Here is a 22,852-nt window from a genome sequence, read left to right as displayed (position 1 = left end):
ACAATAAACTTCATATCTGAAATAAAACTCAATTCTTTGTTTAGTTTAAGGACGGAGAACGGAGAAAGCTTGTTTATGTGTCAATTTATTATAGAACTGTTATATTTACTGCTGCACATTAACCCACACTATGAGTAAAAACTGCCCTGTTTGGTTCTTTTTGTGTAAAAATATAAGAAAAAATTATTCATATCTTAAATGGAGCATGTTTCTTTTCTCTAATCTCAGATTTAAAGGTACAGTGTGTGGAACTAGAGGATCAGACTGGTTAGAAATAGAACATAACCTTTTTTATTGTGCTGAAATTAGTGGTTATAGGACCAGGTGAAATTAATGGTAGTGGCTCTTAGAGGCGTAGAAAAGCAAACAAGACCATCACTGACAAGATTGACAGTTTCTGTGTCATAATTTTTCAGACCGTTGCATCTTTAAGGGGGTAGGTGTCTGAATGGACAAGAATATTACAGTCTTTTAGAGAATGACATATTTCACTGTTAACAGAAGTTTTCTCCACAAGAGGGCACCAAAATCCACACATGTGGAAAGTTACATACAGGAGCTTAATTTAAGAGTCTTTTACATCTGCAAAACAAACGAATAAATTACTTGTTTTTGTATTTAGTTAGTGGCTGAGCTAAATGCGTGTGTGTAAAAGAATTTACAGTGCTAGACTTTTTAATGCTATAGACTTAACATAGAGAAGACCAAACTTATCATGTATCACACACTGTACCTTCAATATAACTTTATAGAAATCTCTTTGTATGACTTAACCAGGGATCGTATTGTACTATTATAAGGAAACTGAATCTAGTTTTTGAATAAGCTGATAGCAGAATTCTTATTTCATGCAAATTTAAAAACATCTTTAATTTCTGTTAAAAATAAAGGGAGGATTAAAGTTTCACACAAACCTGAAAATAAACATTGTCGGGTATTATTGTGACATTTTATTTCCTACTATCTGTTAAAGAAGGAAACATTTAAGCTTGACAACTATAAATCAGAAAGCCACCAATTCAGTTAAGTTTTGTTCAGCATCTGCTCATCTCCTGGGCCGATGTTTGTTTTTTTTTGCATCGTTAGGGGCTCTACATTCATGAGGATTTTGGTAAGGCTGTCTGGTAAGGTAGCTTAAGATAAGATAAGATAAGATAAGTCATACTTTATTAATCCCCGGAGGGAAATTCAAGTTGTTTGGGCACTCTTCCAAGCAGAGAATTGTACACTCTGATGGCTGCAGGGAGGAATGATCTTCGGAACCTCTCGGTCCTGCAGCGCACAGAGGTAAGGCGTCCCCTGCTGCTGATCCTCTGGACTATGATGTTGTGAAGTGGGTGATCAGAGTGACGGATGATGGCCTCCACTTTCTTCTGTGTATACCTTTCCACCACAGCCTCCAGTGAGTCCAAACTGGATCCAACCACAGAGCTAGCTCTCTTCACCAGTTTTTCCAGTCGCCTCTTGTCCTTCTGCTTTAAACTATTTCCCCAGCAGACTGCACCATAAAACAAAGCACTGGCTACCACGGACTGATAAAACATCTGCAGCAGCTTTCCACAGACATCAATTGATCTGAGCTTCCTTAAGAAAAAGAGACGGCTCTGCCCCTTCTTAAAGAGTGCATCTGTATTAAGGGACCAGTCCAACTTGTTGTCCAGATGTACACCAAGATATTTGTAGGTTGGCACCACCTCCACGTACACCCCATGGATGTTAACTGGCTGATGGCAGAGCCCAGACTTTCGGAAATCCACAATCATTTCCTTTGTTTTTGAGGTGTTCAGTAGGAGACAATTTCTATGACTCCAGTCACAGAAAGCTTTTATCAGATCCCTGTATTCAGATTCCTGTCCATTTTGGATACACGCCACAATAGCAGTGTCATCGGAGTATTTTTGGATGTGGCAGGACTCAGAGTTGTATTTGAAGTCTGCAGTATAAAGTGTGAATAGGAATGGAGCCAGAACAGTTCCTTGTGGAGCCCCCGTGCTGCTCATGACCGTCCCAGAGACGCAGTTTCCCAACCTGACAAACTGTGGCCTCTCTGTGAGATAGTCTGTGATCCAGGAGACAAAGGATGGGTTCACTCCTATGTCTTTGAGCTTATCTCTCAGTATCATGGGCTGGATGGTGTTAAATGCACTTGAAAAATCAAAGAACATAATTCTTACATAGGTGCCAGGTTCTTCTAGATAGCACAGGGCACGGTGGAGCATGTATGTAACTGCATCATCCACTCCAATATGATTTCTATATGCAAACTGCAGAGGTTCTAGTGTGTCTTTGACCTCAAGTCTCAACAGACGTAAAAGCAGCCTCTCAAAGGTTTTCATAACATGTGAGGTGAGGGCAACTGGTCTGTAGTCGTTGAGTTCAGCTGGGCATTTGAGTTTTGGTACCGGCACAATACAAGATGTTTTCCACAGAGCCGGGACCTGACCCAACTGTAGACTCAGGTTGAAGATCCTCTGAAGGGGTTCACACAATTGGGCAGCACAGTCCTTAAGCAGTCTTGGACACACACCATCTGGACCAGCAGCCTTCCCTGAGCACAGTCTTCCTAACTCTAACCTCACTCCTAAAGCTGTGACAGACGGTGACGGTGGAAGAGGCACAGGTGTAAGAGGGGATGTAGCAGGAGTGGTGGAGAGACACAGATGTGTAGAAGGAGCAGCAGTAGAAGAGGAAGTGGTCGCTGTGTCAAACTTGTTGAAGAACTGGTTGAATTCATTAGCACGTACAACATCACCCACAATTGGCTGCCTTGTCTTTGTGTTATATCCAGAGATGTTGTTGATTCCTCTCCACACCTCCCGCATGTTATTATTTTGTAGTTGTCTCTCAATTTTCTTTTTATATTTCACCTTAGCCTCCCTTAATCTCCTCTTCAGCACTTTTTGCACCAGTTTGAGCCGTTCTTTGTCGCCATCTCTAAAGGCTTCCTTTTTCTGATTGAGGATATCCTTGATGTCACTTGTGATCCAGGGTTTGTTATTGGGGAAACGGAGTACAGTCTTTGATGGTATGATATTGTCTTTACAGAAGTTGATGTATTCAGTAAAACAGTCAACCTGTTTATCAATATCTATACTATTTTCATCTGTTTCTAACAATACATTCCAGTCTGTGCACTCAAAGCAGTCTCTCAGAGCCTCACTGGCCTCAGGTGTCCATTTTCTAATTGTTACAGTAGTTGCATGCTGCCTCAATACGCAGGGTCTGTAACAAGACTGAAGTAAAACCAGATTGTGATCCGACCTGCCCAGTGGTGGTAATGCAGTGGCACTGTATGCATCTTTGACGTTGGCATATAGAAGATCAAGTGTTCTGTTCACTCTGGTTGGGCAATTAACAAACTGTTTAAATCCAGTGAGATGAGAGGAGAGGCTAACATGGTTAAAGTCTCCAGATATTATTATGAGAGCCTCAGGATGTTGAGTCTGTAGCCTGGCAACAGTTTCTTGGATAACATCACATGGAACTTCAGCAGTTGCTTTGGGTGGAATGTACACGAGGATTGTTATTATATGACTAAGGTTTCAGATTAAGCACTGATGTTGGTATGCCATAAAGTAATCGGTAGACGGATGTGAGGAACGACTCACTGCATGTGAGCTGTGGCCTCTGACTGAGCGCCAATAACTATAATAAAAAGGAAACTTGCAGCATTAAAAGTGGCCCTATTTCATTTCTTATTATCAGCAGGGGTCAGACTTTAAATGAGGATGCATGTGTGTATATTGCACATGTTTCTGTTTGTGTTTTATAAAGTATGGACCAGTACAATACACTATGTTCAGCTAGCTGTAGCAGTATGCCTTGGCTCAGGTCGGGCAGATTAAATTCGTCTTTAACGTCGGTGGAATGTCAAAGCCTGTAATCTCTCATGTGGGATAAAATAAATTTCCCTGACCTTTTTGCATGTTAGACAGGAAGCTAAACCATCCAACCTTCTCCTCATCAGGGCAAGAGCATTGCAAAGATGATCTTTCCTAAAGTCACAATCTACAAGTCACAAGCCATCTGGGAGAGGACGGCACCATGTTAATAAATCTCTGTTTAAAAAGTCCTTGAGTGTGTGTGTGCGTGCACATAGGACTGGGTAAAGGACAACAGTTTTAGAGTAAAAAGCAGCACCATTTACTATAGTAACTGAATATTGTTAAAGTGTCATTTGCACCTGTCTTTCCTAGACTACATGAGCAGATCAAAGTAACAACAGGAGTGTGTTTTAATATGCCCCACTTTGAATCAAAGATCAGTGTGTGATGAGATATGGTCTCTGTAGCTGAGGAAAAAAACCCTTAATAAGCAAAGTGCACGGTCAAATCAACCCACAACTGTTTCAACTATAAATACTGAATGTATACTGTAGATTGTGATGACGGTTGTATGATAGATACTGTAAGTATATTTAAAAGTGTCATAATCACTATATTAGAATAATAAGAAAAGGCCTGGACGGCTTCAGAAAGAAATGAAAACAGAAGAGAGAAAGGTGCAGTTTATATGATCTATAGAGTAACATGAGATTCTGTAATAAATTTTCCATATCTGTCCTTGCAATTCAACTGCAACAATATCACATGAGCTTCATAAACTACATTTCCCTTGGAAATACAAACATGAATATTATAAGGTGCAAAATGCATTGTTTCGATAGTGTCATCTCTTCCAGGCTGCGCAAAAACTCTCTTTTCCTAATAATTCATATTTGTTCTGCAATGGAAATGTATCCAGCAGCAAATAATGTACATAGCATTAAAAAAGGTCTAGTCCTAAGAGGGGGCGGGGTCACATGTGTATGACTCGATGCTGAAGGGATGGTTTGGACTTATTTTCAGATCAGCAACACTGGTCGACAGCTGCAGCATGCCTGGAAACACCTGGGAAGGTAGAAAGGCGTGTACTTATGAACTTCAGGCACCCTGTCCAACTTTTTTTTTTAATTACTGTTCCACTTTTTTTTCAACATTTTAACGACAAATCTGCAGGAAATCAACAGAAACTGATCACCAAAGGTACCAAATTCATGCCACCCTCTATAAAAGTTGTGAAATGTTCACATATTTTAAAGTTCTGGCTTTGCTAAAGCAGGAAGAATCCTAAGTTTCTTCTGCTGCTGGGGTGCTTCAGCCCTGGACCAAAGTTGCTGGTGAGAAATTTTTAAAAAGCTGCACTTTATGAGTCCTTTCAAATCTGGTAGGTTTCCCATAACCCTTTACTGGAAGAGTGACAGCTGCAGCCAAATCAATTACTAACTTTAGCAAGTGTTGCTCAAATAAAAAACCTGGTGGAGTGTTAAATTTGGAGAGTAGCAGCTCATTTTCATGGTGCAGAACCTGCAGTAAGGCCAAGAACCCTAATTGGTTTAAAGCTACACCAGGCAACTATATTTTTCAGCACTTAAACCAATTATTATCAGCGTGTGTTAAGCTAGCTTTTGAAGAGACAGATCTAATGCTGGTGTGTCCAGTTTTCTCAGATTCTTGTTTTGATGTGTAGTGTTTTTTAAATCCTGTTAAAAAAAAGGACAGTCCACAGCTGACTCATTTGACTACTCACGCAGAGAAATGTGGGCTTCTTCTTTCATCTTATAAGGATTATTATTAAAATCTTGCCTAGTGTAGCTTCAGCAGGAACCACCAGGAGAAAGGTGATTGCAGTGAGAGTCGATGGACAGCAGACGGAGGCTGGATGTGACATCACGAGCTGGTGTTGGGTGGAGGTGGAGGTGGAGGTGGACGAGGGGAGGATGAGGGTGAATCCTTGGACCTCAAAGTCGCGTCTGGGCTTCAGGGATGTAGATCTCAATGCTGTCTGCCCTCTCTGTGGCTGAGTTCTGTCTGAAAGACGCTGCTCGTTTGGCAGCCATGAGGCGTCTGCGGGCTTCTTGTCGCTGGCGGTCCTGAAGGTCCAGAGAGCGCTCTCGCATGATGCCGCCACGCCCCTTGGCCGGCCGCTTTGGCAGCGGTGGGGGCCACTTCCGCTCCTACGGAAACAGAATGATATGATTAAAGACAGAGGAGAGTCTTAAGGCTTATTATTCACTAACTCAGGAGGAAGTGGTGGATTCACAGAGGGGGAAACGTGAATAAAACAGTGATTTGCAGTTAATATTTTACAGCTCATTGTTCACAGTGTTGATTGTACTGGATAATATTTCACAAAGCCCTTAAACCTAATGGATTATGACTTGTTAATCTAATGAGTCATGTTAAATAACTGCTGTGCACTGACACACCATTCATTGTGGATAACAAAATAATACAACAGAAACGTTTTTTTGTTTTTTTTCGTATTCTTTTTTTTTTTTCAGTTAAAATGTGTTATCTCATTCTGAAAACAAGAGACAATTTATTCAGCTCAGAGCTCATAACGGAAGGATCTGAGGGGAGAATTACAATTTAAAACACTGTGGCAGAAGCAGAAGGAGTTTCTGGGCTGAAATGAATGAATGTTGAATCAGTGCTGATAAATTCAGAGCTCAGAGGAGTTTAGTACACCACAGAGTGTGCAGCTTCGGCTCATTTCAGCTGTAATATTTAGATTTCACAGTCGTTTAGACAGAAATTAAAACACACACAAACTGTCTTTTATTCTTGAACATGGTGTCATAGAGTCAGCAGGTGAGCAAAGTCAGATTGGTTTGAAGTGGGGCTTACATTAGCAGAGTTAGCACCATCAGTGCTTTGAACGTCTTCATGCCTGAGCTGCTCACATTCTTCATACTGTTTATCTGTGAGTTTTACAAGAGCAAGCATACGTATCACTTTATCTCCATTATCCAAATCAAAAAAACTGCCATTATGTTCAGAAGATGTTTGCTATTTACTAGTATTTGCATTAAACTCTCACAGGGTGATTTTAAAAGGAAAGCTCTGCTTGATTAATTTATCAACTTGGTTAATTTGGACAAACGTTTCCCACTTTAAGCTGTAATTTCACATGTTTGAAAGTATAATAAACATTTTTGGTGTCTTTTGCTTGTATGAGTGGCCACTCTTTGTCCCTCAGACACTTGGGAACCATCATGCAACTAAATAGAAATTCTGGTGCTGAATAGCAGGTGCACAGTGAATGTTTTAGGACAGTGTTTTTCAAATTGTGGTCCACGGACCACTAGTGGTCCACCAGTGCCCCCTAGCGGTCCGCAAAGACCGTGAAGAAATTGAGGATTTTTTTTTTTATAATGGAACATTCAAGAAAAAAGGAGGGGGTGGGGGTGCGAGTTGGTCGGCTACTATGCAAATTGATCAAATCTACAAAAAAACTTCATAAAAGGGTTGAGGAATTTAATTATAACCTAAGTATTTAAATACTGTAGATTTTAAGTATTTTGGAATAATGTATCAGTAATGTAGTTATACTCAGATTTTCAGGTCCATTTTCTCCCTCATTCTAAAAAAACAAAACACCAAACTATGAGGGGCTAAGTGCACTTTTTTTTACTTTAGTCACAGTCATTTTGAAAAAAAACTTGTTCTGAAAAAAAGGGAATTGAAGAAATAAAATGTATAATTTTAATCGTAAAAATAATTGGCAGATAATCCATTTTCAAAATTATCGTTAGTTGCAAGTTGCAACCTAACAAGTTGTAACATGTATGATTCGAGTTTATAGTATATGAGTTTGTTCTCTGGGGTGTTGTTCTGGGGCTATTTAGCTTGTGGTGGTCCGCAAGAGTTATCTGGGGGGATAAGTGGTCCTTGGACTGAAAAAAATTTGAGAAAAACTGTTTTAGGACATCCTCAGGTCTCAGAGTAAGTTGTCAGACCTCAGATAAAAAAAAGTCTCCTGAAAACTGTGTCACGTGTCAGACATTGGACCAAAACGCCTTGAGCCAAAGTTCCTCAAATAAAACAGCATCAGAAAAAAATCATCTGTATTCAAAGTATGTACTTTTCATTGGAAACATACTGTGTGTATCATACACAGACTGAGAGACCTTTAGTTTGACAGATTGGGAAAAGAAATGGCTGAAATGAAAACGTCCACCAGAGGCAGCTATATGAAACTCATTATCTGAACTCTCAGTCTCTGAGGCGCTGCAGCAGAAAACTTTCCCAAGAAATAACCTCCTCTGTTTCTGACCCGGGAGCCGTTTGCTCAGTCATCTGAAACCTTGTATTGATTATGTAGCTGAAACTCTACCCAGCTCTGACAGTGTTAACATGAGGAGAACTTTCCTTCATATGACTCTAATATCTGTTGTACATCACTACGAGGACGCAGGACGAGCTTTGTGGTGGAGAGCATCTGTGTCACTGTTAGAGCTCAGCTTCATGGAGCTTGCAATGTGCCGATTATCTGCTGGAGGTAAATAACTCGCTTACAACTACAAGTGTAGCATGAAGATAATCATCCGAGTGCCCTGAAGGGTCTCCACTATCTCCAAGAACACATTACCGTCTTAGTGTAGCTCTGGCAAATGTGCTTTTATTTCAGCTGTTGACTCTTTTATGTTCTGATTATTTGATTTCATCACATTAACAAACAACCATGTCACATTTTGTTTCATACTGTTTCTACACAGATTTTAATCTGCGTATGGTTAAGAGTTGCCTTCAATTTGTTTTGAGATTACTGAATATTTTCTATTTACATCAGATATGGCACTTTTTAATCAACACTTGTTCTGAAGTCAGTGTTGCACAAGTCTTGTGATAATTGGAGAAAATCTTTCCCATCAATGTTAATTAATTGGAATTTAAGGGAGTCGATAAAACCATAGAATTAATCAGAAAAGCTATGCATGCATTAAAACAATATGGGTATGAAGATCATCTCCTGTTTTTAAAATGGTCAATTCTGCAAGCTAATCAGCTAAATCAGCAATAGACGTTTTGTTTTCTTGTGTTTGTATCCTTTTTGTGTCATTTAGTGTTGTAATAACACACTGCAGAAATTGATATCTACTTTATGCTAAAATGTTGATGTCTAATTATATCTAAAATAAACTGGCTAATTAGACTTAATATGAGACACATTTACCTGAATAAGGAAATTATTTAAAGATAAAAAAGAGATGCCTGAATTGCTTAAAAAGTGTCATAAATCTGCTAGTTTGGTAAGACAATTATTTATGAATTAAGACCAATGTCCAAATAAAAGAAACTAATCACATATTATTCATACTTCATTGCCAGATATATTATTGATTAACAATTCAGGCCTCGTTTTTGCCTTTTTAATATCTTGAAGTAAGAGATTTTTCTGGACTTTGTAGGTAAATGTGGCTAACATTAGGTCTAATGATAAAAAAATAAATAATAATGATAATAATAATAATAATAATAATAATAATAATAATAATAATAATAATAATAATAATAATAATAATAATAATAATAATAATAATAATAATAAAACATTCACTCAATCATTTTAGTTTTTACAGTGCAGAGGCTGCTGGTGGATGCAGGGGTGTCAATGGGGAAACCAGTTTAGATCGGCCACCATATTGTGAGGAAATGTTTGTCGTTGTTTTGCACAGAGATAATAAAGACTAAACCTGTCGTCACCACATTGTTACAGAAACACTAATGAAGTTGTTGCTCTCTGTTTTGATGTTCCCTGACATGTTGTCCCTGCAGGGTTATGATAAGGAAGATAAACCTCCTGCTGGTCTCAAGCCAAAAATAAGAAGGGAAACTGCAGTTTTCTTCAATGCTGAGCAGTTCATCTGGAGCCCATTAACACTAATTGTCCTTATGTGTGTGTGTGTGTGTGTGTGTGTGTGTGTGTGTGTGTGTGTGTGTGTGTGTGTGTGTGTGTGTGTGTGTGTGTGTGTGTGTGTGTGTGTGTGTGTGTATCTACAGAGAACGGTCTTACCTTCTTCTCTGGGCTCTCCACCAGCTGCCACTGGTTGCTCTTGATCTGCTGCAGCTCATCAAACTTGGCAGTGACGTCATCGATGGAAAGCTGCAAGAGGTCCCAGAATCCAGCCAGGTCCTGAGATGTGGGTCTGGGCATGGCACTGGGGTCCTGGAGAGGGTGAGAGGTATCCATCTGTACCACAGGCTAAAACTTTAACTCAGATGTGAAGAAAATTTAACAAAGAAAGTTGGGATCTGCTATACTTCAAAAACCTACTTTATTCAACAAACCGTACCTCTGAACTCCTCGACTCACACCACTGGGTGGCAGCACAGCATCAATATTAGTTCAAAACCATCACTAATGGTGCCTCGGGACAGCTCTTTACTTCCTTTAATGCAGGGATCTCAAACTGGTGCCATGGAGGGCCAAGTGGCTGCAGGTTTTCTTCCCAACCAAAAACTCCACCAGCTGATTTCACTGATTAACTCACATTCAAGCAGAGAGCAGGAACTAATCAGTGAAATCAGCTGGTGGAGGTTTTGGTCGGAAAGAAAACCTGCAGCCTCTTGGCCCTCCATGGCACCAGTTTGAGATCCCTGCTTTAATGCTTTTTATGAATGAATCAGTTTGTTGGTATATAATTAGAAAATTACAGTCCACTTTGAGATCATACGCTGTCAAAGAGGGAATGTAGTAAGGAGATAAATAAACATGCTTTTCACCTAAGGTCATTCATTCCATTAAAGCATCATTTATGTATACCAATGTGCCATCCTAAGTCAAGACTTCTTTCTGTTTCTCATGTCTGTACAGGTGCTTTTGATGAGAAATGTAAGATGTAATGTAACATCTTACCCGCCCTTTGCAGACATATACTCAACCTTACAAACAGGAGTGACAGAATGTTTGTGATAGCCGAACAAGAAAAGGTCTCCAAAGTCAAATTTTAGACACACATCACGCAGTTCTTCTGTTGTCCAGCAGGGAGACAGAACCTTTTTCTCATTCAGACACGTCTTAAAGCTCAGGGCAATCTAAGACTTGTCACTACCGATGTTAGACCTAATTCATCATCCTATTATCTGTGGGGAGAGATGGAGAGAGGGCTGCCTGAAGCCATTCCGAAGAGAGCGACACACGAGTCGAGACACACACATGGCTATGAGAGCCCCGGCGCAATCCAACAGCCTCCACCAGGTTTTACAATTCATTTCAGGAATTCGCCACGCTATTATAAGGTGTGATGAAGTGCCTGCTTGTCTCCTGTCGCTGTCTCTTTCTACTGTATCTGCAGGAACAGTCCCACTCAGGAGGGAGATCAGCTGATATTAGCTGATGATATAAGTGGGTAGTTTGTATAAGAGAAGGTTTGATTCGACAAGGAGTGGGGGCTAAACAAAAGACAGTGTGGCAGTCCATTATTCAAACTCTGAGTTCTGCCTCCGTGTATTAATGAAAAGCCTGGACTCTGGTGCTGCTTCCTATTGGAATTCCCCTTCCGTTTACCGTAGGGTCAATACAGCAGAGGGACAGCTTCACTATTGATCCCTGTGGTCTATTTCTGGAAGGAGCACAAGTGCAGCGTCAGGCCGAGCACCTCCTCAGTGCTGGGAGAAGGAGAAGCCTATCAACAAGCTTGCCTCTGATCTTTTGTGTTTTTCTATTTAGAATATTAACAGCATGTGGGTCGATACATTGTTCGGAAACGCACAGTACTCACCAGATTCTGCTGACACAGCCAGTAAAACTGCTGAAACTTTTGAGACATAAGTAGCTGAGCACTTCCAACTGCACTCCGGATTTTTCCTAGGACTGATGGACACGCACAAAACACAAAGGCAGAGAGAAAGAGAGACATTGTGGATGTATGACTGACTGCTTGGCAGAGATAAACATGCCGCTCATTTAAAAGAATCCAATCTGCTCACTAAACGCCCATCACGATTCTGTTTTGATCCTCAACATGCCAGCTAAGCCTGTGACTGTCCTCTTCTACAGCTGCTCATGCTGCAGGAAAATAAACGATTCTCCAGAACTCATCATGTGACCTCTGGCAACAAAAACAGCACCTGATGTGACATGATTGTAGTTTCCCACAGGACACTCACTCTCCTCTGTCAGGTCATGCTCCTCAGCCTCCCTCTCCATCTCTTTGCACCAGCCTTCTAGCCGTTTGGTTTCATTGTGAAGGAGCTGCATGAACCAGCTGCCGTCCCTGCGGAGGGGTGACACTCGGCCTGTTTCCGTGCTCTCCAGGCTGGGTTCCACCAGCCAAGGCTCAGGCTGAGGGCTCGGGGGCCCGCTGGAGGGCCGGTAGTCCTCTCTGTAGCTAAACAGACCCTGCGTGCGCACTGTGCGGATGGCACCATACTGCGTGGGCGTGCTGGGCTCAGAGTGGCGACCGAAGGCTCCACCAAACTGCAGACCCTTGTCCTCCATAGAGGGGAAGCCCTCCAGCTCCATGTCTGCTTGCACTGCCGTGGTCACGCTGTTTGAGCGCTTGAACCTCCCATGCCTGCAAATGCACACTTTAGAGAGATATGCAGCTTCAAGTGTTCTAAAATTGGACTGTTAGGCATAAAAAACGCACCGTTTATGATCCTCCACCTGGATCCCGATAGAATGGAACTGAGGAAGGCCTTTACTTTCAGTCTCAGAGTCAGTCACAGTTTCCACCTGGTGAAAACAAACAGATCATCAGCTGTTAATCCTTACAAATGAAACGAAAAACAAGCAAAAAACAGACATCTGGATCATCAGCACAACTGGTTGACATTTAAAAACCTGTCATGGATTAAAACCCTTGTTTTGCAGCGGATGATGCTTTGGAGTTTTAATTATACTGCTTGATATGTTGTCTTGTAATAATGGTTCTTAAGATTAAACAAGGATGCAAAAAAGTCAGACATTCAGAATTGAGTCGTAACCTTTATGTGTACTGATGCTTGGCAGGAGTCTGTGCAACTTTCAGAAATTGGCACTTAAACTCTGAATCACGAACAAGACCAGAGTGTAACGGTAAAACATGATCCATGGCACACTGAATAAAAAGTAGTGATATCCAAGAACGTCAATCAAGACCAGAGTGGGCTTAGATGAGTCCCGGATGATTCTGGTGTTAAAAAAAAGTGAGAACAGAGCTCTGGGTCATGATGAGCACAGTGTCCACTCACAGCAGCAGCAGTTACAGAAGTACCCTCCACTCTTTCAGACACTAAAGCAAACACTGCTCCCAGGAGATGTTTGTAGGAGACATTCAGGGATGACACAGTCCACAGAGACAGCCACAGGACACTAATCTGGAGCTAACAGTTAAGGACACCGTCCTCCAGGATGCACAGGGCTCAGCTGAATCTATCAGACAGTTACTTGTGAGGATTTGGGCAATGCTATGATGAGGAAACTGCAAACAGCTCGTCTCTGCTGTTACTGAGCAGCACTTACACACTCTCTAGATCACAAATGGAAAATAAGACATCCTCATTGAGGGCCTCATTACTGCTGCTTGTGAATAAGCCATGTTTGTGGAACTGTGCAGCGTGACACTTGTAAAGGTCAGCATGACTCCAAAACCTCAAAGAGGTGGTATTCTGCTTTCCCATAGTGTAAACATAGATATGAAGTTACAATGATGTGTGTTCAAGCTAAAAATCAGTGAATCTGTCTGTAAACTGCTCAAAACAGTTTGTTCTTAAAATAGCACAAGATTGTCACAAGATCCTCACGAGACCTGCAAAAATTGAGTCATCACATGGGGATCTCCAAACTACTTTGTGACACCTTGGAGGGAGAGTCCTAAAGCACTAAGACCTGCTCATAGCTCCAGGCCATTTGAGAGCTGGCCAGTCAGAGGGAAGGGGGTTTGTGGAGAAGGGAGCCTTAAAGAGACAGCATATTTAACAAAGCCTTCCGAAAACACCAGTGTGAGAAAAAGGGATGTAGAGTTTTTTTATTTTAACTGTAAATCATCCTCAGAGTACCAGGGGGACAGTTTAAAGCCTAAACGCAAAAATAGTATAATATCCTCTCTTTAAGTATTCCATACATTATTTTACTAGGGATGGGTACCAAATTAGGTTCTTTTATAAGTACCAACCAAGTAACCGTCAAAAGTACCGCGTACTGATTCACGTAGAATCAAAAGGTACCATGTTTAGGTACCTAAATGGATTCTTGTGACTGTGAGGAAGTAGAAGAGTAGGTGATTTTCCATGCTGGACATGAACACAGCATTGCAAGTTCACATGCTAAAAAATAAATATGTTAAATTGAAACTCATTTACATTTTATTATCAAACAAACTGATATTTATTCTCACAGAAACACAGACAAAAGTACCGAAATTTGGTACCGTTGTGTACTCGTATCGATTGCCAGGTATGAATGAATGAATGAACGAATGAATCAAAGTTTATTTTGAAAATGTTGAAGAAGAAGAAGGTACAGGGAATTGGCACCGTATTGTTTCAAATGTGAACGGTACCCAACCCTAAATTTTACAAACATTTTCAAAGCTCTAAAAAGCATCTCTCTTCACTGTCCTACCAAATAATCCCAAAACGTCCCAATCAATACTGAAAGAAGGTAAAATCTCCTGAGAAGAGCATGACCTCAGAATCCCCTCGTGTTTAGCCTAAACCAAAATGTTGCAACATCAGGCTTCACCCCTGCCGAGAGCCTTGACAGATGGATTCTGCAGGACAGCTCTTGTGCATTTTAACGCTGAGAGAAAAGGAATCAACCTCCAGCAGCTGCCAGGCTGGATGAGAGTGGAGTTATCGTCCTGCAGGCTGGGTACTGAGTGTAATGTGAAAGGAGTGCTGGGAACTGGTGTGGGTCGTGTTGTTACCTGTATACCAATAGAGGATCTTGGGGTTTTGAGGTACTCCTCGGCCTTGGACACCAGCACTGCTTTGTCGCACGTCTGGACAGAGGTGTGGCTGCCCAAAGACGCATGCCTCTTGCCCGCTGCTGACTCCATCGCCATGGTGACCGCCTTGGTGCTGTCCAGGCTGTCCATGGAGCTGTAGATGGGACGGCCGAGGCTGTCTGTGGCCCACAGACCGCCTCGTGGATGCCTGCCCTCATGGTAGGCATCTTGTGTGGATTCTGTGCTGCTCTGGGCTGTCACAGAGATAAGAGGCTTGGTGGTGGTGCGCGGGGGCACAGGAGGTGGAGTCTTCTTGTAACTGGTAGGAAATGAAACCGCTGGATAGCACAAGCAGGATGAGAGGACGAGGACAAGGCAAAAAACAAGGGTAGAGGGTAAAATAAAACATGAGAATGAAAAATGTGGCCCAAAGCTGACAAGTGCCAAACGCTGCAGTTCACCTGTATCACACCTGGTGTGATAGAAGAGCATCAGAGCATGATGGCAGTTTAAAGGAAGCATTAGAGAACTTAAAGCAGGTAAATGTCAGTGAAAGTAGCTCTGTAAAATGTCTGCCTGCTGAGGAAATGCAATGAGGGGTTAGAGGAAGTATTTGCTTTTTCATGTGCAAATGAGAGTCTGATGGGAGATCGTCAAGCTGGACCTGAGAGCAGATTGGAAAGGCTATTTCACTTTCTTTTTCACAGTTTGAAAAACCTATTTGGGTGAGGAGGATACCAGCATTCTGGTAGATTAATAAAGGATTAATCCAAAATGTTTAACCTGACAAGGTTGTCTTTTTTGGTGTGACTACACCTTGAAGAAAACTGTTATTTTATGAGATATAGTCCATTACAGTTCTTTTATTTAAAAAAAAAAAAAAAAAAAAAAAAAAAAAACGTAATGCAAGAAGTATCTTAGCAAAAACTGCTGTGATTGATTTAGTTATTCATTCGTCATTCACATCTCACATTTAAATATTCTGCAGAGACCAAATGCCATAAGATTTGCTCAGCTTTATCAACCCAAGCACACATTGTATACTGCCATGAACAGGTGCAGGCAGAACACACACTCACACACACACTCACACACACACACACACACACACACACACACACACACACACACACACACACACACACACACACACACACACACACACACACACACACACACACACACATAAAGCACTCTGGATTACAGGTAATTAAGTGCATAAGAAATAAGCAACCACGGGGAATGGTGTTAAGCTAAATCCAGGCACAGACTTGACTTTCTTCCAACTTGAAGGGGCTGCAGCTCTGCAAGACAAGGTGGGTGGATACCGAAATGAAAAGAGCACAGTGACTCAGATGGAACACGCAACGCCACACGGTCTATTTTTACATGTTTACTCATTACATCAAAACTGAAAGCGCTACAGATCGTCTACAAGCTGAATGACATGAAGCTCTACATCTATTCCTCCTTTCCCTTTTTTTACATAGAGGGAGTTTCTGACTGATCAGGGAACAGAGATACTAACAGTCATACCTTTCTATGTCCTACGAAGGCAAACAAGGCCATCAGTGACGAATCAGTTCTCATGAGAGAACAAGCTTTGTTATGTCGTGACAATGAACTGAATTAATCTGTGGTAATGAGAAAACCAGCTTTGTTCTCACGAGATAAAAAGTCGAGCTCTAATGTGAATGTCAGGAAATTACTTTTTTAATAGCAGAAAATTTAATTTATGGTTGCATGTTGGCTTAGTGTGTCTCTGTTTCTTGTCTTTTTGGTTCTCTCTAATAAAAAAGTGACTCATCTCATTTTGACCAATCCTGCAGATCTGTCTGATGTATTAAAGCAAATGTCACTTATAAATTGAACTTTTATTCGTACTGTGGGAAAAATCTCATGAGGTTACAAAACCATGAGGTTTCCTCTTTTCACAGCATGAATGTTCTCGGCAAACAGTGAGTCAGGAGGTGTAACCGCCTCAAAACAGCAAGTTCCGACTAAACTGTGGCACTACGGGAAAGGTCAGTGAGTCCCCTGTGTCTCCTGGGTAGCAGGAATGTGCAACAAATGTAAACAGTCACATAATATTCCTCAGCGTAGTATAAACATGGAAATAAACGTGTCTGTACTCGCTCAGTAGGTTAATGACTCTGAATTAGCCTGTTATCAGGCTGGAAGTTGAGTCAGCACTGCTCAGCTTTCTGCACTTCATTCACATATTTTATGCTTTCTAAATGGATTGACATTTGTAAACACATTTGGTGCCTTGCACGCCTACACTCGTGTGCTTTGCATAATTATACAATTATTCGCCTAGGTTAATGTTGTTTGGAGAAGACATTTAATATGCTGACTTCTCCTGGGCTTGTCATATCAACACAAAAGAGGCCTCTCGGAGAAACTGTCCTGCTCAATATGAAAGAGGAAAAATCACAGTGAGCTGAAGTTACACTGAGTGAACACCAGATGTCCTCCTTTAGACTGAAGACAGTCCTGGATTTTGTCAGTGGATTAAAATGAGAAGTTTCTGAGCCTGTCATGTAGGGCTGGGCGATTATAGCAAAAATCAAAAACACAACTAATTGAACCTTCTACATTGATTTTGGTTAGTTTATGGTTATCCCACTCTCAGCTGAGTTTATCCTGCAATTTGGAAACAAGTTACTGGAATGAAAATACACAGATGAACAATTACGGGTTATTTATTGAAGCAGTGGAATTGAAAACACGCATCAGATAGAATGAAAATGTTGAGAGGAATAAAAAGCCTAATTTAGAGAGAGAATAACAAAGGGGGGAATAACTGAAGTAACTGACATGGCAGTTTTACGTCAGTTTGAAGCTCTAATTATTGATAATTTTCAATTTATCACCCAGCCCTGCCGTCATGTTTTCCTACTGTACATTTACTGTTACAGCAGCAATCTAATGTAACTCCTGGCACAATACCTAAGCCTGATTGTTTTAAATAAAATAATCCTTTTACAGTTTCTACATCAGTCATTTCAGTGAGGATTGATGTACTTGTCCCTTGTATGAACTTTTTGACTACAGTTGCTGTTAGTTATTTTGTAGACAAAGATTTTACACATAAAACTTACGAGAGGGATACTTTATAAACATGATGTAGATCAAAGGCTATGTGACATTTTTTCTTAAATATCTGATAAAATATATATAAAAAAAAGACTGCATAAAGAAATAAGAGAAAATCTTCTTTGCCCCCTTTTACGGGACAGAATGTCTCTGACTCATACTACCAAAAGTAGGTTAACTTGCATCAAGTCCAAAAATGAAAGTGAGCCTAAGTTTCTTAAAATATCTACAATAATCAAAACTTAAGGGCCTTTTGCCCAAAAAGTGCATAGAAAATCTGAGCTTTGATCACAGCCATTACTCCAAGTCGCCTGCCTACAACACCAAAATACTTCACTCAGCCTGCCTCTAACAACAGCACGACATGACACATCCCGTTAGTAGGGCAAATGAAGGCACAGATATTTTGAGCTACACAAACATAGAAACTCATTCAACTCAGATTCTAAAATATTTTCAAAAGAGTTATGACCAGGAGTGATAGTGAGTGTAATAACATGAGTCGGACAAGGCCCACAGGCTTTAACTCTTCAATGGCACTTTTGTTGGTGTGGTGGCAACATGTTTTACAGTGACTGTTCTGCCTAAATTAAAAAAAAAAAAAAAGCCACAAAGATGGGACTGCTGAGCAAGATTAATTCTGCAAATTTATTAATTCCTCTAATTTAAGCATTGTAAGATGAACAGAAGAATCTGATGATACTTTAATTAATGAAGAGCCAATTATATCTGCACCTGGAGGAACAATAAACTTTCTTTCTGCCTAACAAATCTCTCCTAACTACTTTTAACTTACAGATACCAACGATTAAGCTGCTTCCAGGCATGGCATTTAAAAATTATGTACGGTATTTTCATTACAGTTGGGCAGTTATCAACAGTCCAGTAGAACAACTTAAAGCCATGAAATGTTTAAGTATAGAAGCATGTTATAGGATCGTCATTCAAGGTCATCTGTCTAGACTCAATATTTTGTGCTGACATTAAAAACACCACACAGGGAATTAAAATGCAAAAGAGGAAGAAAATCCCATCTTGGCACTAATGCCACAGCCTGAATAATCAATAATGCAATGCACTCCATCCCACTCTCTGCACCTACATACACGACCCACAGTTTAAGCAAATGCTAAGATATAATCAGCATACAGCAGGAGCGTTTCAGCGCAATGAACTGCTGAGAAAATGTGGAACCTGACAGAAACTGTGTGCACTGACAAAGTGAAATGCAGCAGGGTTTCCTTTAAAATACTCCATCTTTGGTTAAAAGTTTGGCTGGTGCACTGGTGCAGGGGAGCATCCTGTCCTCTGTGAAGTCAGTTGTTCCTGGCTTACTGTGTTTGAATTTGAATGTTTGGCTTAGCACTGCTGCACTGGGCAGTTCAGTAAACAAACCCACACAGTGGAGGCGCAGCCAAGACTAGATGGGCATGAATGTCATGCTATAAAAATCTGCTGCTGCTGCTGCTGTGCCTCTATGTATTTGTAGTTTTAGCAGTAAACAGTGGGGAACCTGATAGTTAGGCCATTCGAGCATTTTGACATGTCATCAGCACCTGCCACTTCGAGGAGAAATGCTACAACACAGAATAAATATGCACAATTTATCCTTATGCTGTCTACTCTCTGTCTATGGGCACACTATCTCTCTCAATCTCTTATTCAATCAAGGTAAACAGTATATTTTTCATCAAGTTTTGTGTCAAACAAGGGCATTTCTTGGGGATACTTGAGATAATCTCTCTGTTGATTTGTGTCTTCTATCAGTGCAGTATTATACATTGCATACACTTGGCTTCTTAACTGTAGGCTGGATAAAATGAGGTATTTTAAGATGTCAGACTGAGATGGAAACTATTAGGTGTCTTTTTCTTTCACTGAGCTTTACTTTTTTTGACAGGTAAAAATGCGCAGATGCCCTCCAAGAATCTGCACCTCCAGCTTCAAATACCGTAGTACACTCCCTAGAAGACTACGTTTAGTCGACGGTTGGAACAAACATGCGGCGCGAATAGTTGTAGTTTTACGACAATCATTGACTCACGGTAGAGATACACGCTATGGCTGAAACTCATACCAATCCAAGTAACGATGGTAATGAGGACCTAAAGGAAACTTTAACTGTTTAGACTCTCATTCAGTCGACGTCGCTGATGTTAAAATACCTTGTAAAGCCGGGAGCAACCAGATCTTCGCGGTGGATTGAACACCGCCCCAACCTCCAGGTGAGTGTAAAGGCGCTAAACTAGCTAACAAAATAACAAACACTGGACTGACATAAATAGTTACGTAACACTTCCACGTAGCGAACGACGTCCAACCGTCAGTTATGGCATTTTGTCTAGGCAAAATGCGCCACTTTTCGCCTTTAATGTGTAATGGGTTTCTCACTCAAGATATCTACAAAGCCATTTCGGATATCCAAAATGTGAATTACAGATATGCAAATGACTTGTAGATATCTGTTATTCCAATTCAAGATATCCCTAAAACATGTTAACTAGACAGAATTAGATATATCTTTAGTTTAACAAAAGTAATTCTCATTCTGCCTTGTCATAATGTTTTGAAAAATAAGAGTTCGCACCAAAAATCAGCCTTAAACTTATTAGAAGAACTTGTTAGATTTTTTTTTAATGTGTAGTGTGTGTTCCTGTTGCTGTTATAGTATTTTATGACATTTCCACCATTTTAACCAATTGCAGAATCAATCTCATTAGTTGTCAAGAGGTGTAACCACAAAAGCATGACAGATATCAAATAATCACCCTCCAAAAAGTTATGCAAGTGTACTGATGAAATATGTTATTGTGAAATATTATCTCAAATATAACTTATTTCATTTCTAAACTCGGAAATATGAGTTTTGTTGTACAGGGCAAGTCAGTATGACCTGTTTTGGGGTCAGTTAGTTTAAAATCAGGTCAAAATGTGGCGAAGCAGTCCAATTAAAACAGATCCTCCATAGCCATTTTAAAATTGAGTTTCACACACACTGTCATGAAGGTGTGACTCTTAACTAGGCACGTGTTTGTTTTGAAACTTAATTAATTTGTTTCAGACAACTTTTTACGAAAGACAATGCCAAGAGGCAGCTCTTTTGGCCTTTAGCACGGGCTGTATCATTCTCCTGTTAAGCTTTCTTCTGTCCTTTTTCTCTGACAGTTAGGTTCCTGTGCCCACCATCTGTACAAAATTAACCTAGGAAATCGTTTTCAGGTAGAGAAAAACACAGATTTCTCTTCTCACTCTTCTCACTTCTGTCTTGCTATCTCTTTTTTGTGTTGTCTTGCTTTGTATGTAAGGGTCATTGTATATGACAGCTCTGGAACCATTCATATACAAAATGGCACATACACGTTGATAGCGATGCATTTTGACCATGTTTTTAAAAATGTTGGAACAAAACTTCTTTTAGTGTAAATGCATTTGAAGTTCCAAGTAATTCCCAAGTGAAATTACATTTAACAACTGTGCAATGGACTATATCAAGTTGACTTCCAACAGTCATCTCGTATGCTAATTTATACATACTGTGAGTGCATAGTCTACGTATACAAGTTTGATATCTGGAAGAGTCTTTTTATTTTTTTGGTAGAGGGAGTAAATAAATTAGGGACATGTCAAAACTAGAAACCAAAGCATCTTTGCTCAGTATTTGCTTCAGAATTTGCTTATTGTTCACCATAGAGAGATGTGCTTTTAATTCAATTATCCCTTTTTCTTTACTGCTGGCCAAATTGCTAGATCCCCTCTGCAGCTCCCATGGATTTATGACTGCAACTGAAATGCTGTTTGTAAAGATAAGTGCTATGGAAGAAAGGAGAAGAGATGGCGGCAAGTTGGTACCTGGAGGTGGCTGAGCACGGTCCACACTGCATGAAGTAGGGAGACGAAACTGAATCCCTGCAAGGAGCAAGCAACGTGTTATTAGACAAATGAAGGTACCAGACTGAATGCTCACTTATACTTTATAATTTTCCATACCTACCACATTAACTCCCAAGAGATATTTTTCTCTTTACTTATTCAGTACAAGGGTAGAGGCGGATAGAAACACAGATATGCTGGATTTGCTTCAATAACTTTACTTCTTGTCTTTAGCCTGCTTTTTTTGTATGGGTGAGTTAAATATGCATCTTTACAACTCTAACCCCACTCCCCTGCTTTAAACCAGGGTGAAATGTTTTCATGGAAAATGTAGATTCCTGGTAAAAAAATCCAGCTTTTCTTTGTTTCTTTCCCAAAATGCAGATGGGGAAATCTTTCTGGTAACATGTCTTTAGTAGACACTTCAACAAGCTGCTCATCTTGGCCAGATTCTTTTAGAAAAAAACATTTTTAATCTCTTTGAGGCTCTTCTGGTTTAATGGTTTTGAATAAATGGAGTAATAACCTTCTTAATGTCTGATACTAAGATCCTTGTTCTCAGAGATGTTTGAAAATATTTGACAGATTTTGTTTTGTTACAGTTTGCACCTGTCAGTGTTTTTTAAAACATTTTTGACATAAAAAACCAAGAAGAGAATAACAAGAAAAACATGTGGTAAGAGATGATGCGATGTGAGAAAACAACTGAAAAGCATTTGACTTTTCTTGGCCAACAGAAGATGAGCTTTGAAGATCTACATAAAGTTGTTTGGAAGTTTTACCCATCTGCATTGCCCGGATATTTGGACAGGGGTCATGATGAAAAACAAAACAAACAAACAAACAAAAAAAAAGGTCATTTATACTTATCAGGCTGGGTACAACAGGCAAAATGAGCATGTAACATTAACTATGAGGTAACATGCACCACCTGAATCAGATTTAAAACACATAGGGCTACAATTTATAATATTAAATACACATAAATGACACAATGCTGAAATCTTTTAATAAAAATATGGAAATTTAGTCAAATTTTCAAAAAAAATGAAGCTCAATAGAGTAATTCCAGTGAGCAGTTTTCATTATAAGAGAGGTTTTCTCTGATCTTTGGGCTTCATAAAAAGCCTGGTTCACTTGCGGGAGAGGTATAAAAACATCGTAGTTTTAGAAGTATAAGGCCAACGA

General features: G+C 40.2%; 1 protein-coding gene across 1 annotated transcript; it reads right to left on the bottom strand.

Annotated features, from left to right (window-relative positions):
• Positions 1–3,541: 3,541 nt before the first annotated feature.
• On the bottom strand, positions 3,542–21,305 carry LOC141802333 (disks large-associated protein 2). The gene is made up of 8 exons (XM_074685874.1): positions 21,293–21,305; positions 19,960–20,043; positions 14,675–15,033; positions 12,416–12,501; positions 11,934–12,340; positions 11,546–11,637; positions 9,838–9,990; positions 3,542–5,995 (listed from the first exon to the last, which is right to left on the bottom strand). Exons 1-8 carry the CDS (start codon positions 21,303–21,305, stop codon positions 5,780–5,782), a joined length of 1,410 nt encoding a protein of 469 aa, XP_074541975.1. The 3' UTR covers positions 3,542–5,779.
• Positions 21,306–22,852: the final 1,547 nt, after the last annotated feature.

This window comes from Halichoeres trimaculatus, unplaced genomic scaffold (assembly GCF_033239565.1).
Source record: "Halichoeres trimaculatus isolate MK-OKI-2021-1 unplaced genomic scaffold, fHalTri1.1 fHalTri1_scaffold_13, whole genome shotgun sequence".
Taxonomy (NCBI): domain Eukaryota; kingdom Metazoa; phylum Chordata; class Actinopteri; order Labriformes; family Labridae; genus Halichoeres; species Halichoeres trimaculatus.
Note: the sequence above shows the minus strand (reverse complement) of the source record. Positions and strands in the feature narration are given on the sequence as shown.

Coding starts and splice junctions, on each gene's coding strand:
- LOC141802333 (XM_074685874.1), bottom strand. Junction 15,034..19,959: donor GTTGCTCCCGGCTTTACAAG/GTATTTTAACAT, acceptor TGTGCTATCCAG/CGGTTTCATTTCCTACCAGT. Junction 9,991..11,545: donor GGCTGTGTCAGCAGAATCTG/GTGAGTACTGTG, acceptor CACCCTCTCCAG/GACCCCAGTGCCATGCCCAG.